We start from the raw sequence: 18896 nt of genomic DNA, 5'->3' as shown, positions 1-18896 counted from the left end.
GTGGGGGGTGGGGGGGTGTATCAGCGGGAGTCATTACTAACTCACCTCAACAAGGGGCTAATGCTGGTAAACAATGGCTGGGACAATGCTGGGATTATGCTAATGTCCCTCGGACAAGAGCAGGATTTCCACAGTTTGCTTTGGATTAAAGCTGAGATCAGCCACTAAAGGTTCATGGAGGGTTATAAATTTAAACTACAACTGCTTCTCTTCATTGCCTCTAATGATCATTATTCTTCCCTCCTCAGGAAGGAGATTATCTAAAGATTAACTAATCGCTCTTTGGTTTGTGAGTAATTATTCGCCTCCTACTCACAGTGTCCTTCCTCTAGCAGGAGGACATGTTTGTTTATCTTGGTGACATCCACACGGGGAACGAAGACACAAATATCCAGAGCGCTGCTGTCGCGGCAGCCTCCACTCTTCAGGTCTTTCCAGCAGATTTGTGAACCTGCTGCAGGGACCTGCTCCCAGTCAGCAACAAGAGCCTCAGCGAGCTGCAACACTGGTGCTGGGTGATGAGGTCCGACTCACGGTCGGTGTTCAGGTTCATCCCAAAGGTGTTAGACGGGGTTTTAGTCAGACCTCTTTGCAGACCAGTCAAGTTCTTCCACATCAAAGTGGGACAAACATGGAGCTGACTTTTTGAAACCTCAAACTGTTTAAGAACAGGTTTGTCTAAAGGATCTGTACCGAAGAAACAACACAAAGACGACTCTTGTCCATGAGGAGAGAAGGTCGTCATTGTTCTTGTGGGGCTGTAGAACCTCTTGGAGAAGATGCTGGGGGGGGGGGGGGGGGGTCAACAAAGCGTCTGACTGTGACACAGTCTACATGAGTGGTCCTCAAAGTGGGATTCAAGGACCCCCCCAGCGGTTCCCGGCAGAAAGGGGAACAATGTGTTTACACTACAGTCCCATCTATAAGTAACACAGTGGCACAGGTTTCAAACACTCTGTGATAAAACATCTAAAAGCAAAAATCTTACCAGATGGGGATCCATGGTCCGCTGGTCTACATGCACTTGTTTTAACCCAGACCACCACCTTATCTAGTTAATGTCCAGCTGCTGAAGAAGGTTCGAGTCACAGTCGTTCATCACGTCATGTAGTTATTTTCCAACTTGTGATGAAGAAGAAAAAGAGACGTTAAAAAAGATTTCAGTCCAGAGAAGCTTTGCTGGTGAGAACCTGGATGATTATTGCCAAAGTTAAATTACATGTTTTCAAATGCTCTCTCTCTGTCTCTCTCTCTGTCTCTCTCTCTGTCTCTCTGTCTCTCTCTCTCTGTCTCTGTCTCTCTCTCTCTGTCTCTCTCTCTGTCTCTCTCTCTGTCTCTCTCTCTGTCTCTCTGTCTCTCTCTCTCTGTCTCTATCTGTCTCTTTCTCTCTGTCTCTCTGTCTCTGTCGCTCTCTCTCTGTCTCTCTCTCTGTCTCTTTCTCTCTGTCTCTCTGTCTCTGTCGCTCTCTCTCTGTCTCTCTCTCTGTCTCTTTCTCTCTGTCTCTCTCTCTCTCTGTCTCTCTGTCTCTCTCTCTTTCTCTCTCTGTCTCTCTCTCTGTCTCTCTGTCTCTCTCTCTGTCTCTCTGTCTCTCTGTCTATCTCTCTCTCTCTCTGTCTCTCTGTCTCTCTCTCTGTCTCTCTGTCTCTCTCTCTATCTCTCTGTCTCTCTCTCTCTGTCTCTGTCTCTGTCTCTCTCTCTGTCTCTTTCTCTCTGTCTCTCTGTCTCTCTCTCTGTCTCTCTCTCTGTCTCTCTCTCTCTGTCACTCTCTCTCTCTCTGGAGAATCTGTTAAATGGCGTTTAAACATCAGTATTTAATTAATTTCCGTTCCTGGTGGAAACACCAACAGTTCCACCTCCGGTGAAGAGGAGGATGAAGCTCGGTCGACTAATTTGCGTTGACCTGTTCGATCTCCCCTGATTACGTTTTTATGTGCTACAAAAATGAATGTATCGACAAAACTGACAGTTCAGTTCTTTCTTTCTTTCTTTTTCTCCTTGTAGCATATTCATGAACTTTTTTTATGGTTCTCCTCCGGCGCTCGGTTAAAGCTTGGTGTTGATTTTACACTAATAAAGTCAACTTGAAGCATGAGACAACATTAACACACTTCATTAACATGCGACTGAAACCACAGTGTTTCACTAACCTGGACCAAAGTGCTTTTGTTGCCTCAGTGTGACCACATGAACCCGAACCTCTGGTGACAAAATCCTGCACTTTGAACTTGGAAAAAGATGCTACTGAACATCCAATCAGCACGCTGCGTTTCTCTTAAAACAAAGTAGTAGGATATACAGTAAATGCTGTTTATTAGGAGACATGATTGCACATATATACTGAACAAAACCTATAAATCCAAACACTTTTGTCTGGACTTTAACATGAGTTGAAATAAAAGATTTTTTTCATTTACCGTGACACATTTCTGAAGACGGTTGTGAGATCTGTGAGATCAGGTCTTTTGTGCGATTAGAAAAAGTCTCAGATCTTTTATTTCAACTCGTGAAAAATTAGGAGCAAAAACAAAAGTATTATATTTTTGTTCAGTGTAAATAAACTGCTGACGTGGTTTTGACTGCAGCTAAAAACACCCCAGTTATTTCACAACATAATATGCAACAAATAAAAGTAAACCATTATGAATGTTTGTGAAGCTGTCACAAAAACAAAGGCTGGTAGTTTTACTTAATGACTCACTAAAACGTTAATGTTTCTTTCTGCTGTTAAATCGGATTTATTTTTCTCCTGATATGTTTTCGTACATGTCACACATTAATTCATTCACGATAAACCTTAATGTGTCACGGGTTTTACTTCCTGTCACACGCTTGCGCTCCTTTCAAACACTTGAACACGTTGCATCCGTGAGAGACAGTCCAGGCCTTTGTCACATGTTCTGCTCTTTAATGCTTTTTTTTTTTTCAACTCAGCGAACATCATGAACTTGTGACTTCACTTACACATGAATAGAATCCGGCTCGGTGAATAGTTCCGCCTGATAAGACCACTTCATTTTTGTCAATCATATAACTGAAGGAACAGAACATCTGCCTGTAGGTTTTTTTTTTGTTTTGTCCAATAAATGGCTGACCTGCTCGACCACGTGCTTTTGTTTATTAAGTACTGTTCACTTGTCAATTAGCAACATGAAACCTCTCTGAACCGCATCGTCTGCGCTCAGACGGAGCGGGAGGTGAGAAAAGCTTCCTCCATCAGTGTAATTAGATGAAAGGAGGCAGCCATCTGTTGACGCCAACCGACGTCTTTCTGCTGCTGCTGCTGCTGCTGCTTCCATCTTCTTCTTCTCCTCCTCTTCCTTCTTCTTCTTTTTTTGTTTCCACACAGTTGTCCTTGAGATTGTTTCTAAATGTGACGCCCGCCCACGTTTTGCATCTGCAGGTACTGCTTTCCCTTCGGACGACCAGATGGGGCCCTGAAGGCAACACTCTCCCTGCAGGAACGGGTACAAGCACGCATCGAAACACTTCTAATGTTTGTGCAGACGTCCTGTAAAGGTTTCCTCAGCGTCTCTGAATCTTATTCATGTACAAAGCAGAAGATTTGTCGCTTGTGTTTTTCACTTGTTGCAGAATCATAGAAATCCAGAGAGTAGAACTGCAGTTACTGTGAGCGAGGGATAGGAGAACGTGATGTTGCTAACAATTAGAAATGATGCTGATGGTGCTGTAGTTCTCTAACAGGTGAGCTTTATATTACACAATAAGAAAAGCAGAAAGTAGCTGCTCTTTTAATGTATAGACTTCATGTGTACAGGTGCATAGGTAACTATTCAGGTAATGTAAGATGTAAAAATAATAAATTTGCATTATGCTGTAAATAAACAGGCACGCATTAAACGAAGAATGTAAACACAATTTAAACCTGCCTGATTTGTCAGCAAATCAGCACAGGCAGCAGTGATGCACATGTGGGCACATCTGCATTGAAAATAATGGGATTTATCTTCTCAGTTCAACTGTCAACTACAGCTCCTGTGACGCTAAATCAATAGAAGTGATTTAACTCACTGCAGGCTGTCCTCAGTACGTCAGTAATCTCACCCAGGGTTGGAAAGTATGTGGTAACATCTCTTAAATAAAGCTCTTAGTTTTAAACAAACTAATAATAAATAATAAATCAAAATTATAATTAAATAATAATTAAATAATAATAATAAAAAATAAAATAAGTAAACCCACCATTTGTGTTAATGCAGCTTGTTTTCCATAACTTTACACTGATAAATAATAAATCTACAAATTACCTGAGGAGTTGCACCAGCGTTAAAAATGTTAATTTACCACCGTTGCTTCTGAAAGACCCAAATCATCAAGGTGTGGAGGCTTGGTGTGAGGAGAGAGCAGAGAGCTCGCTCCCTCCTCTGAACTTCTCCTACCGGACTGATCTCTGAAGTTATGAAAGTTGATGAAATACTTTTACTCTTAGGCCTAAAAGTAAAAGTGAAAATGCGACACACGGTCGGGAGGGATTCTGTGCTCTGAGATGCTGTTTCCTGTTGTGTGTTGCTGAGACGTGGCCCTCGTCTGTGTGTTTCCAGGTGCTGATGAAGGACATCACCACGCCCGTCCCTCCTGAGGACATGAAGAAACTGGTGCAGACGTGTCTGGAGAAAGCGGCTCGGCTCAACTACAGTCAGCTGATCGAATACGCTCAGATCAAAGGTCGGAGTCTGTCGGTTCAGTTTTCTCTGCACACGACTCCATCAATCAGCGAATCAGAGTTTCCGTTCACAATTAGTATCAGTTAATACGGTTCATCCTCATGGTGGCGCTAGAGGGAAGGTCATGATTTCATTCAAATCTAAACGGTTCATCCTCTGAGGAGCAGGGGTGTCGACAGGGTTTGACCCGGACGACTACTTACTGCACAACCAGCAAAGGTTTATGGGAAATGTAGTGTGTGTGTTAAAATAACCTGCAGTATTTATAATCTCTACATGTCCCCTGCTGTGTTTGAACCTGCAGTGGACGCTCAGGCAGCTCCAGAGAAAAGACTGGAGGACATGATGAGACTGGGCGAGCTCTGCATCGAAGTCCTGCAGCAGAACGAGGAGCATCACTCTGAGGTACTGAACACGGACTTGTCCTTCATAGTTATGTGGCTTTGCGTTTGTTTTTTTATTGTTTTAGACACAAACCAGAGCTTCACACTAAGAAACGTGTTGACCAAACATGAATAACTGAAGACTGATCTTTATTCTTATTCCAAGCTCAGAAACCGATGTTTTGACAGAAACCTAATAAACTTACTTTCATTATGATTTTGTTTTTTGAATAGTTGATAAATCGAGTGTGTAAAATGTCGTTGATAATGACCATCTGTAGCTCACAACAGTGTTCAGCACACAAGAGCATTCAATACAGGAAAGCACCAGAGCTGAAGCTTCAACAGACAGAAGAACAGTGAGCAGATATGAATGAGCATGATAACGTTTATTCAGCAGTATTTAGATCGTCAGTCATGTTGTTTATATCTCATCAGAAAGCGTAAACCTGTGTTCAGGTTGAGACTCGTGGATCAACCATTAATCAAAAGTTAAGAAGGTCAATATTTATTTTCTATGAGTAGCTGACTTGCTAAAGAAATCAAGTCCTTGGATTAATTACAAAGACTTTTACTGTGAAACTCTTTTCTTCCTCTGAGTCTCATCTTCAGTTCAAACTCTGCTCTGCTTTTTTCTTTTTTTTTCCGAGAGAGAGAGAGAGAGACGCCGCATGTCACCTGATCACTTCATTAACATTCTTGATCACTTTTCGCAGCACTGTCCATTTCCCTCCTCTTGCCTCTGCTGGCAGCGCTCGCGCTAAAGTGGCAGATGACATGGCAAGTGGCGGCGCTGCATTAAAGTCTGCGGCGGAGGCACGATGAAAACAACGCCCACGGCCCATATGCACGAGGCGTTTACACGCCGCAGTGTAAAACTGATCAATCATAGGTGTTGAGACGTGGCGGTTTGATCGGCCCTAAGTGGCAGCGTGGCGCTCAGGCATCTGTTTCTGAGCTATTAATAACATGCCGCACTCTGCCGCTGCCATGGCGACCGGTGGATCTCTGCTTGGAGCTGATGTGAGTGATGTTAACTACAGATTAATAAGCTTTTTTTTTTGTCAGAGTAGCGCCACAGGCTGTCACAGCTTAAATTTAGAGATGAATCATAATTGTTTACCCGGTTACCGTCGGCATCAATCACGCGCTCCTTCTCTTTCTCCTTCTCCTCTCTGCTTTTTGTTGTTGTTATTTTTTGTCAGTGTTTCATTATGGAAATGTCAAAGTGACGAGCTGGTGTTTCAGGCAGTTCATGTGAACGCCGTTTTTTTTTTTTTTTTTTTTTTGCTTTACAGCCTTTTCATTTAAAGATCTGTGTTTCATGCCAGATAAAAATACTGCTTGTGTCTGATACAGTTTAATTACCTCGTTTGAAAATGACTTCTCCTCCTCCTCCCTCACTGGAAAATTAAAACTCTGCAAATATTATTATTCTTGTCATTTCAAAAGTTAAACTGCTAAACAAAGGATGTGTCTCCTGCTTCTGAGTGTGTCTCATTCCCACATCACACTTGTTGTGGAAGTTGCATGTTGGACCAGGACTGAGTCCAGACTAGTTGTGATGTTGTTGATACTCAAACAGATGAATGTGAAAACAGCCGTCCAGTGACAGACTGAAGGAACAATATTACAATAATACTTCTGAGTCAAGGGGACGCTTTAAACTTCGTTAAGTGTTTCATGATAAAAGAAAAAGTAACCAAGAAGAATTTTAGACACTAGACATATTTGAGAAATTGGCCCCTGATGCCTGAAAGAACCGTCTGTAAATGTTGAAGAAGACTCATCTGTCTGGAGACAAACTCACATTAAACATCTTATTTATCTGACTGTCCTTTCTTTCTTTCTGTCTTTTTTTGTTTTTTGTTTCTATTCCACCGCGGGAAGGGAAGAGAGGTAAGTTTGCTGTGTGAATGTTTCCGTCATCCTCCGCTCAAGTTTGTGTTGTTGTTGATGTTTCACTGCTGTTGCCCCAAAACCCCTCCGAGTGGGGCAACTGACGACGTGTGCTGTAGCTAGCTTCTACCAACAGTCTGTATGTGAGGAGTTTAGAGGACGTTTGATAGGCTTCTTTTTCTTTTCTTCAGATTACCTGAACTCACGGTTCACTCGCTGGACTTTTATCCAGCTACGCAGATGTGGACGAGATTAAAGAGATGAAGAAATGGAAAAACTGTTAACTTGTTTATTTTAAACTGTCAGTGTGATAATTAAAACCCTTAAATATCCAGGTTTATATTATATTGTAGAACAGGTTTGTGCCACATGAATGAACATCATGTTCTGCTGAAGGTAGTGTGACTGTTAGCTCTGAAGACCAAGCGAAGCATGTTTGAAGACATTTATAGAAGAAGAAAAGAACTAGTGGTAAAAAGGAGGCGTCTCCACTTAAACTATGGAGAGTATAGACTGTAAATAACCTCTCTGCTCTCATTAAGTGCAGTTTGATATATAATTATTTTCCCGCTGGCTGAGAGAGCATGAGGTCGCTGCAGAGATAAATAACAAACACAACAAAGACAAAAAAACAAGATATACCAGTCAAATAGGATTAATGAGGTAACCGTGAAAGAAAGGCCGTGGAAATGAAAGAGTACGGCATGTGGGTCGAGGTCCTTCAGCTCCAGTGGAGGGAATGTTTATGTAACCATGTCTCCTTGAAATGTTTCTATATTTTTAAGTTACATTATGATGATAAATGCAGGTTCTTCCTGGTTTAGGCAACAAAACCACTTTGGTTAATGTTGGGTAAAGATGATGGTTCAGGTCGACCGTAAATAAACAACACAACACTTGTTGTTTGTTTTCAACCAGACCAGGATCTTTGCTGAACCTCAACCAAGAGTCTGAACAGAGCCGTCAAACAGTTTGATAAAACTGTTAAAACTGATCATTTTAGCCTTTAGGATTTGCATGAAACTCTGCACACGTATTTGTACTAATGAGCAGTTGTTGGCGTGTCGGCTCTATAGCGCCCCCTAATTACGTTCAGCTTTTTGGAGGTTGCAGGGCGTGCTCCAAAACTCACCAAGCTTTGCACATGCATCAGTAGGCGACTGATACGGGTGTTGGGGTGTGGCCGTTTAATGTCCACGATTTAGCCAAATATGTTGTTGTTACTGTTCCAACACGACAACGCCTCCGTGCACAAAGCCGGGTCCATAAAGAAGCGGATCTTGACCGGTCTGCGCTGAGTCCCGACCTCAGCCTCCATCGAGACGATGTGGATCACTGACAGCGAGACCTTATCGCCACACTAATGCTCTTGTGGCTGAATTAACTCCCTGTTGTCCACCGGGTTGCATTCGTTCTCAGAGTTTTTTCTCTCTGAAAACGGCTCATTGCCGTCTCTGCCCAACACTCCCCTTCACCTTCGTGACTCTCTCTCGCTCCACAATAAGGAAAATATTCAGTCATGACACTTTCTCGCATTTTGCTGTCAGTGGAGCGCAGGCTGTGGAGGGACGGATGTCCTTGGTGGGACAATAAGTACATTAGCCCTTTAAAGGGCTGACACTCTTCTTCTCTTAAAAGAACATTTTGGTTTTCAACAGACTGGACCTTTTTTTATTTTTATTAATCCCTTCTTCCATTATTCTTCCCATCACTGTTTTTCTACCTTCTTCTGTCTTTCCCCTTTCTGTCTTTATTCCCGTGTTTTCTCCATACTTTTGCTTTCTGTCCTTATTTTCTTTTTGTTTTGCTTTCTACCCCTTGCCCTCTGTTTTCACCTGCTGTCGTTTATTGTTTCTTCCCCTGCTTTATCTCTTTATCTTTACCCCTTATCTTTGTGTACTACTATTTTTCTCTCTTCCATTTTCCCCTCTTTCCTTAGTTGTTTTCTTCCATGCCTTTATTTCTTCCAGTTTTCCTTTCTTTATTTTTCCATCTTCTTTCTTACTGTCCTTTTTATTTTTCCTTTGTTTACCCATTTTTGTTCACTACTTTTCTTTTTTCCATATTTCTTTTTCTCTTTTCATTCTTTCTTTTGTCTTCTCTTTAGTCCTCGCTTCTTCTGTCCTTCTTTTTCCCTCCCTTCACCCTTTCTTAGCTTTATCTGTTTTCCTTTCCTCCTGTATTCTCTTCTTCTTCTTTCCTCCAATCCTTGTTCACTGTTGTTTTCTTTTTTCCTCAGATTGATATTGATAACATTTCTTCCTTCCCTCTTCTCTTCTTCCTATCTTGCATGTCTTCTTCCCATCATTCTTTCCCTCTTGTTCTTCTTCTGTCCTTCTTTCTTTACGTCGTCCCACCTTACTTATAGTCCTCCTTTTGTTCACTTTTTCTCTCAATCCTTTTGTGTTTCTGCTTCTCTTTTTCCATACTTCCTACCATCCGCCAACCTTTCTTTTTTATTCCTTCCCTTCCATCTTTGCTTCTCTAACATCTTTCTTTCTCTTACCTTTACTACTTAAACTCGTCCTTTCAGTCGCTCCTCCCTCCATTCTTGTCTTCCCTGATGGATTGATGGCCGTCTTTATTCACGAGCAGCTGTTACTGAAATGGATGTCTTGAGAAGAATGAGTCGTAAGTGACGAAGAACCATCAGGCTGGTTTACCGCCGTTTATTGTCAGTAACAGGAAACCGAAAAGGCGCATTTGAAATGCCTGACGAGTCATCCTGCAAGGCCACGAGTACGAGCCGCTGCCGTGTCATTTTTCTTCTCCCCGTCTTACACGTCTGCTTCGTCTTCCTCCGTCACATACAAACACCGACCTGAGTGCACCGGTTGCACTTTTCTCTCAGAGGTCAGCCATCAATAGCAGCGGTCACCTGAGCAGGCTGACCTCTGCCCACTGGAGAGCCGCACAGCCTGGATGCTCTTTAGACCGAAGGCATCTACATTAGTGAATCAGCAGGCGCTTTCACAACAGCACCTCTGGGCCTTTTTCCTTCTTTTTCACTTTAACAGCAGCTAAAAGTCGCGGCAGCTACAGATACTTTGCATGTCGCCTCGGTTTATTTAGATTTCTGCAGCTTCAACAGGTCAACCTCTCAGAGTCGGATCAGGATGTTTTCGATCAACAGCAGAAACACAGCAAGCGAGTAACATGGAGCCTGCAAAAAGATTTTCACATTCAAATGCTTCACAAAACTGAATCAAAGAATATTTAATGTGGCTTTTTTTTCCCAACGCTGATCAACAGAAAAAGACCCTTTGTGGTCAAAATGAAAACTGATCATTAATCGGATCAATGTGCATCGTCCGCATCCTTCGGAGGACGCGGTCGACAAAGGTGTGGCCCTTCGTGGATGTCATAGACCGCGAAGGCCGGATCTAAATGAGACAGTCTGGCCAACGGAGGATTTCCTGGTTTGCGTCACCAGCTGTGCCCGCCCTTACCGCTCCTGTCGCCTAGCAACCTCGATAACACACAACTTTGTTTTTTATCACAAAAACTTGAGGTTGTAAGGCCTTTGGTTTTGATCTGAGCTGAAACCCAATACTCAGCTTTAACAGTGTCATCCTCAAGCGCTCCGTTGGCGTCTTTTGCTTTCGTCACCAGCCTGCAATGAATCTTGGGATAGGCTGGGCCACGAACGAACGGTCCAAGCACCTACATGAAAAGCTGATTAGAAAAGCACTAATCGCAGATACATTCATGATTAAGAATAGAAATGTATGGCACAGTTGAAGCTGAGTTTACAGTGTGAACTGACAACAATAATGGATGCTCTTGTTGTCTTTCCAAAAGCGGTGAATAATTGAGTGCCTTCATATTTATACACCACAGACTTCAGGATTCAAACTGCACCTTCATAAACCTGCGAGAGATCCAACGAGATCTTCAAATTAAACAACATGTTCTTTGTCCAACAGTCGTATTCCTACGGCTTCAAACTGTATTTTGAAAAGTTGTCAATGAAACAAAACAATTTCCTGTTCATGTTGCTTGTCTCTCTCTCTCTCTCTTCAGGCTTTCTCGTGGTGGCCGGAGCTGATGGCCGAACACGCCGAAACATTCCTGTCTCTGTACAAAGCCGACATGGACGCCGCTCTGCAGGTCCAGGCGGTCGACTCCTGGGACAGCTTCCCACTGTTCCAGCTCCTCAACAACTTCCTGCGAACTGACCGTGAGTCTGACCTCCTCTGACTGGACGAACTTGACATTTTTGGCAGTTAACCTTCATTGTGGAGATCGTGAAACACGACTCCAGCAAGACAACATATTATATATTGAGGCAAACAGAAATCAGACCGCTGGATTCGGTATTGTAGACAACTGAAGAGTGACGTACTTCCAGGTCGCTGCTGGTAGACAGAGATACAGGTGTTTATATATCAGAATAAACCCTGTCGTTAATTTGAAGCCAGCTAGCTGTCAGCCGCACCTTGTGTGCAGTTTTTATTTATTGAATTATCAAAACTGTGGATCAACTTTCCTGCTTAAGACATTTAAAAAGCAGATTGTAATCTTTTTTTTTCTCAGTCATTCTTGTACAAGTGAACATGTCAGAATGAACTCCTCGCTTCATTTACATCCTCTCCTCTTTACTAATTTTCATGCCTCTAAATCTGCAGTTTTTTTTTATATCTTTTTTTGTGGGGGGGGGGGGGTCCCCCGTACGGCACATGGTCTCGCCACTAAGAGCGCTAATTAACACTGGTGACGCCAGAGAAAACAAGGCTTGTTAAGAGAGGAGGTTAACGGCACCTCGCACGCTCCGGCAGGGAAGTAATTAACACGAGCAGCAGAGAAAACTGTCGGGGCCGGACGAGGGACACGATCGGCTGCCCACGGTTTTATCTTCGGCTCGCCGTCGGCCAGCCTGCCTACCTGTTAACCAGCGTCTTCACTCGCCTCGTATTCCTTCGGTCAGTGGTCAGGAAACTAAACTCTCCGGGTGAAGACTGAAAGATAAAATAAAATAAACTAAATTACAGTTTCTGCCGAAGTTTGACAAACTTTTATTGTTTTTCTGCAGCTTCAGTCACATTTATCTTCACGTTTGACATTGTTGAGCTGCAGTTTGACCAATTTTGCTCACAAACTTTTTCAAGTCTGACTCTTTGACACTTTCTATTTCCTGGTTCTTATTTCTTTTCCTTTGTACTACAAGTTAAAATGACAAAACCAAACGTATTTGATGGATAGATTGATGATAAACAAGCTTGTTGGCTTGCTGTGCTCTGGCCACTGCTGTTAATCCTTTTACAATTCCACTCAATTATTGTTCTTGTTTTGTGAACTTATGAATAGTAAACCACATTCACATATCAACAAAACATGATTTCAAGAATAAAGAAATTGTTTATTTTTTATTCCTACTTATTTCTCTAATGTGCTTTTCTGCGTCTCAAGGTCCAAACTGTGAAAAAGAAACATAAACCTAAAAGAAAACGACAGTAGCAACTTTAAATTAAAGTATAACAAACATCAACATTGAACTGCTGTATTTCAGATTATTGTCCTATTTTTCTTCCCTTTAAAAAAAAAAAAAAAGGTCTCACTGTTGAGGTTTCGTTCGACTGCTGGAAAAGAAAAATCTGGGCTCATTGTTTCCTCTCTCCGAGCCCTCTGTCGGCGCCGAGGCTTTGTCTCAGAGCCAGCAGAGAGTTGGCGAGATGCGAGGCGTTATTTAACATGGCTGATGCCAAAGTACCTCCAATACAGTAACAGACAGGCAGGCAGATAGACAGACAGCCCAAGGGCACTGTTGAGAACAAAAAAAAAACTTGTTTCATTATGTGAGGAACCCGCAAATGTCTTCTCTTTTTTTTTTTTTTTTTTTTGGGTTTTGTGGCTCATATCTTTTATATTTTTTCTAATTACCATCCTCTGTTAATGCCGTAATTATTCCAAGTGTCACAACATTAGCCGACTTGAATTGGAGTGTAATGAGGCAGTAGACGGAGACAAAACACGGAACAAGCTAAATCATAGTTTTGACTATTTGCACAAATGAGGTCTTCCCTCTTCGATAATTACGTCTAACGTGAGAGGAGAGAGATTTAAACCCAGTCTCGTACTTGGGTGTCAAAGTGAAAACAAAAAAACAAAAAATGATGGAGTTGATTTACTGAACCTGACAATAAGAGAACAAACCTTGACTTTTCTATTTGTTCCCAGCATTATTATTTTTTTAAGCGTCTGCTGTGACTGCGTATCGGCCGATCTCAGGACTCAGAACTGAATTTCACACACTCTTCACTCTTTGAGGAACCTCTTCAACAAGTGTATTATCTCTGGGTTGGTCTGTAGATTACTTAAATGCTCACTTCATTGTCAGCGTTTGAAGGCGAGCGGTTGCGAGGGAGGTGGGGTTTTTTTACTCTCCGGAGGGCAAAAAGGCTAGTGTTAATCATGACGGAGCAGAGCGAGAGGAATTAAAACTAATGAAGTCCTGAGAGACCAGCCTGCTCGCTTTCTCACCCAGCACTCTCCTCGCTGTGGACTGCTACTGTCGCTGAGGATTCATCTGTCTGTTTGACAGTCTGCCTCAAACCCACAAGGAGGGCCAGGGGGGTGGGGTGGGGTGCACACAAAAATATCCTGAACACCTGTGCAGGGGAGCAACGCTGCCACGGTACGAGTTCTACCTTTGTACGTCTTATAACGTTCAGGTTCGGGTGAATGTCAGATTTTCTTTTGGACAGTCCAGCAAACTGGGGAAAGTATCTGTGGCACGGGGGCGTTGTTGTGTTGCAACAGGAAAAGGAAGAACGCCACAAAGCCGGAGGAACACTGTTATCTAAAGTATCACTAACAAATAACAAAGTCATAGTTCAGCATTTTTGGTAAATTCACTCATCGACTTTCTCGCTGAGAAGATCGACACCTTCATCCTGACCCGGTTCTGTCCGAAGGAAACTGAATCCAGCTCCCAGCACCTCTAAAGCTCATTTAGGCTTTAGGAAGTCACTGCACCCTTGTTTCCAGTCTAGGTGCTAAGCTAACCTAAGCTAGCTGGCTGCTGGCTCTAGCTGCATATATGCAGTATTGATTCTGTCATCAAATTAATAAATGTATTCCCCAAAAAATGCCAAATAAAGAGATCCCTTCACTGGACATGGGTGTCCATATACTTTTGGACATATAATATAATATATATATATATTGGAGTCCCAGCTGTTAAAGTAGACACCAGTGGACTCTGTCAATCAAAACATCCATTTTAGAGCTGAAGCAATTAGTTGATCAATCAAACAACTTCATTAGTCGAGTGACAGAGAAATAAACGGCAGCTTTGATCATAACTGATTCATTGTTTTGTGCAGAAATGGCCACAATGTTTATCTGTAACAGAAAGAAGCCAAATCTTTTTCCTGTTGCTAAGTGAATATTGTAGAAAACAAATTATAAGTATATTGTACAAATAGGTCGAACATAAAGGAGACCTGGTTGTTCAGGGCAGGATTTTTTTTTTTTTAAGGTGATTAAACGTTCTCACCTGATCTTCTTTTGGCCCCGCCCCCTCCTCCTCCCACAGCTCACCTGTGTAACGGGACGTTCCACAAACACCTGCAGGACCTGTTCGTGCCCCTGGTGGTGCGCTACATCGACCTGATGGAGTCGTCAATCGCCCAGTCCATCCACCGCGGCTTCGAGCAGGAGACCTGGCAGTCCGTCAAGTAAGACCCCGCCCACCTGTCGCTCGTCCATCAGTCTTAGCTTCAGACGCTGGTTTCAGGCGTGGAGGACACGCAGGTTTTACATCATTTAGACATCGAGGTTTCATATAACCTTTGTTTTAACTGTATTCCTGTGTTATCAGCATCTGCTTCACACTGAAAAACAGTCATTTCAAACTTTTTTAAATCGTCCTCCTCTCAGTTTGAGAGAATCTGTTCCTGTTCTCCTCCGTTCATGTCTTTTTCTGGACAAAGTCGTTCTCGTCATTTCACCAAGAGCGTTACAGATGTGAAAATGATTTTTCTCCTCTGTACTTTAACTCTTGAGTGGAGTTGTTTCAACCCATCCGGCATGTTTTGTACAAAATAGTGTAAAATAAATTTTACTGCAGTTCCAGCTGTGCTCAGGCCGACTGTGAGGTGAGTTTCAGAAGCAGTTCAACAGTGAATAAAGTCAATAGACAGACGCAAGTGGACACAAATCTCCCCCCGATACATTATGACAAACATGAGTTCAAAACATTTTAACTTGATTAAAAACTTTGCACTTATCCTGAGAAGATGTGACAGCAGTTCATGAAAGAACACAGACATAAGAAATCATAAAACCACGAAGCTTAATTGGAGCAAAATCCCAGAAATAGTGAGTTAATTTTAAGAGCCTGACCTTTCGACACACTCATGACTCCTGCACTTGGTGTGTATGTTGCTAGGTAGCTACCGATTAAACACAGACTGCAAAAACATTTTATTTAGTGCGACACACACGGACCACACTGCAGAGCTCTGTCACTCAGCATCACCCGCAGCACGAACCCGACACATCACACTTACACTGTAGATGCAACAGTCAAGGTACGGTAGCTGGGATGCTCCAATCCAGAGTGAATCTAACAAAGTCACTAGGCTCGGGGCTGATGTTCGATAACATCAAATATCGTGATATTTCCCGCCGTATGTAATATTTTATTTATCAAAAAAGCAGTGCAGTGACATTCACATCCAGTTTCTCACCGTGACATGTATGAAGAGATGTGGACATCGGTTTATTCCTTTCAGTACAGAACGTCTCACGTCTCTTTCAGACACATTAAAGATGATGTTGGTTAAATTCATACTCATTAAATCCAAATGACTCGCTCTCTGGAGAAGTCGTATGAGGCCCAGGTTCATGAACTCCGTCCGTTTCAGCGGATCCTTTCTTGTACAAACCGTCTCTTATTGTGGTTTTTTACCTTCAGTTTACTCTCAGCAGTGATGATTTGTGGAGGTGTGATACTGGCTGCTGCATGAATGTAACGGGGACAATAAAACGCAAGGGGGACTGAACAAATGCAGCGCTGCACAGGACAGCAGGGGAACAAAAGGAGGCAGAACTGAATGTACAATACAAACGGCAAGGACACACAGTCAGGAACAATGCACTGAGCCGCGCTCTCTCATAAAAAGCACCTGAACTGAAAGAAAATAGAAAAAATAGAAGTGAGCAGTGACTTTTCTGTCTTTTATTGATGTTTTCTATTCATGAATTACTGCAGGCAGAACAAGTGGCTACTATTATATATTACCATTCTTCTGTGTGTGTGCCGTGGCGAAGAACGCTAACTGTTACTGTCACTATATCTTCTCTTTCTCTTTCTCTTTTGTTCCTTTATTATTTCCCCTCTCTGCCGTCGATCGACCTCGCCGCCGTCAGGTCACTGACTAACAATCTAGCGAGCGTTCCTCTTCCCAAAGTCCCCAGCCTTCCCCTCACGCTGCCGCAGATGCCCAGTTTCTCTGCACCTGCCTGGATGGGACCTCTGTGTGAGAACACGTATGTACAGGGGGAGGGGGGGGGGAGGGGGGTAAGACACCTGGACAAGAGGTCTTCACACGGTCTGACAGTTTGTAGTAAAACAGGAATCAGAAACTTTTGACCCATCCACCCTGATCTGAACCTAAACAGACCCAGAACAATTCTCCATCATGGCAGCAACAGTTACCCACAGAATCACTTCCTCTGTAGCGATTTTGCCTACAAAATAAAAGCCAGACAGCACTTCCTTAGTTCAAGCTGTTTTGAGCTTTTATTCTGAAAAGTTCTGACCGGAAGTTTGCTTGATTGACAGACCTCTGAACTATTTAACATACGACGTGTGTTTCACTTGGGCCACATGTGAACAGTAACAAAGGAAACCAATCAATTTCTTCAATGAGTCTTTGATTATGTTCTAAAGGATTAGAAACAAACTGTCCTGGTTTTAACAGTTGGACCTGAGCTGAAACACGATACTGACATTTAAAGCGGGTGTGCAGTGAATCTTGGGATAGGTTGGGCCACGAAGGATCCGCCCAGTGGAGCCCCCGTGGCCCAGGAAACCGGGGATGCATTCGGAGGAGTCTTTGAAATGGGACAGCCGAGTTGAAATCAGCGTTTGTGGCCTCAGACCTAAGTGAGAGTTAAAGTGTGGACCGGAGAGCTGGACCAGTTCAGCTCTGGTTTCCAGGGGGTGAAGACCTCTGGCCTGGACCGTCTCCTCTCAGTCCTGCTCACCTGTGGCGTCGCAGCTCTGTGTCTGTTCATCTGTCTGTCCACATCTCTGCACTCAATTTTTTTTTTGTATCTCCACTGATTCTTTCTGCTTTTTTTCCCTCCTCCACTCCCCTGCATGAAGCCCTGCTCAAGTTTTATCGTGAAAGTAATTTATTGAAAAATCCACAAAAACTCTCAGTCCTGGTCCCTGAGCGAGCTGAAGAGCTTGCAGCATTATTCCTGTGCTGAATGAGCCGGGCTTCACATGCGAGGGAGGTTTGTGGTTTTCAAATTGTTTCTGTGACACTGTGGCTCTTTTGTCAGCGGGGCGCCGCCTGCATGCAATCGCTCCTCAGAGACTCCGTCGATGAAGACGCCGTGTGTCACGAGTCCTTGTGCCGTGTGTGTGTGTGTGTGTGTGTCACGATGTCGAGAATATCAGTGCAATAATAACACATCGCCTCAATTTTTGTGTTGCAGCTTGCACGGAATAAATCTACCTGATATCTTGTAAGTTGAGAGACGTTCTGTTGTCACATGTGAGAAAAGCGAAAGTGTCCTGCAGCAACAAAACAGCACAAAATACTAACGAAAATCAACAAGCAGGCTGTCAGATGTTCAGCTCCATATTGTAATATGTGCTATTGATTTTAATGTTGGAGCTGTTTGCCAGGAACAGAAGCAGAGTGGTGGAGTGTTGGTATGTCAGGTCAGCTCAACATTTACACTCATGACGTTTAAGAGCTGATCAAACTGTGATTTTAAACATCTCTTGATTTAATCTTTCCAAACGTCAAACCAACAGATCACAGCAGCCTTTGTGTGAGTGAATGTCAGAATCCCAGGGTGCAGAAAAAAATATCTAATAAAAGGTGTTAAAAAGTATTTTCACCCACAAAACATGAGGAGCATCTCTCCACCTACATTCCCTTTGTATCATAGAACCTGTTTTCTCCAAACAAGCACAAAGCGGGAGAAAAGTAAAATCTTAAAAGTCTGTAAAAATTAGTTTAAAGCAGAAGATCTCTTTCACCGGATGTTGAAGCCTTGAAGCCCCAAAGGTCAACGACCTGAGGAGCTCAGACTCACTCGCAGGAAATCACCAAGTCAAAATTTAAAATGTTAAAAACATTAAAACGAGGCATCACGTCTTCCTCCATAACTCTCGTCAGCAACAGGAGTTGTGTCGACAGGAAATAATGAGGGTACTGATGACTGTCCTGAGATCAGTAAAAGAAAGTAATGCCTGTATTTCACAATGATACTAAAACAATTATTTAGCCAAATGTCCAGTTTTCTTTCTATTTTTTGTTGTTAAATTATCCATTAAAATATTAATATTAATATTAAAAGTGGTAGCTCTTTAGCTCGGTCGCTAACGGGGGATACAAGTTTACTCAAAACATATTAGCTCATGAGCTATGATTGCTCCTCCGCCCTCAACATCGTGAAGACAGCCGCTGAACTTCAACTCCACATCAAAGTTTTGTGCCTTTGCTTTATTGCCATGAACAAATCCAGCGACCTGAGCACTTCCATTGAAATATCATTGTTCCTTTGGAAGTGAACGGCAGCTGAGACGGGAAATATTCATAGTAAGAAATGTAAAATAGTTTGTGCAGTTTTCAAGCAAAAGTTCTGAACACACTCGTGAGGATTTGTTTTCTCTGATCATAATCTTTTTGACGGACACACTGAGCCATGAGCTGCACAACTGTCAGAGTTGGTGGCCATGTCT

At 42.8% G+C, this 18896-nt stretch overlaps 1 protein-coding gene across 5 annotated transcripts in view; it reads left to right on the top strand.

The window, feature by feature from the left end:
- Positions 1 to 18896, top strand: part of cadps2 (Ca++-dependent secretion activator 2) — a 179678-nt gene that overhangs the window by 125682 nt on the left and 35100 nt on the right. For 2 of the 5 annotated variants that reach the window (XM_087177619.1, XM_087177621.1), the window contains exons 15-20: positions 3401 to 3464; positions 4560 to 4683; positions 4987 to 5087; positions 10988 to 11144; positions 14502 to 14643; positions 17639 to 17668. In XM_087177619.1, the coding sequence (XP_087033745.1) occupies positions 3401 to 3464; positions 4560 to 4683; positions 4987 to 5087; positions 10988 to 11144; positions 14502 to 14643; positions 17639 to 17668 (618 nt within the window). Of the gene's footprint in view, positions 1 to 3400; positions 3465 to 4559; positions 4684 to 4986; positions 5088 to 10987; positions 11145 to 14501; positions 14644 to 16339; positions 16460 to 17638; positions 17669 to 18896 lie in introns of all 5 variants that reach the window. The other 3 variants (XM_023419961.2, XM_087177622.1, XM_087177620.1) reach the window with 3 other exon arrangements.

This window comes from Seriola lalandi, unplaced genomic scaffold (genome assembly GCF_002814215.2).
Source record: "Seriola lalandi dorsalis isolate HSWRI2012SDOR001 ecotype SW California unplaced genomic scaffold, Sedor1 jcf7180002054614, whole genome shotgun sequence".
In the NCBI taxonomy this organism is placed as follows: domain Eukaryota; kingdom Metazoa; phylum Chordata; class Actinopteri; order Carangiformes; family Carangidae; genus Seriola; species Seriola lalandi.
Note: the sequence above shows the minus strand (reverse complement) of the source record. Positions and strands in the feature narration are given on the sequence as shown.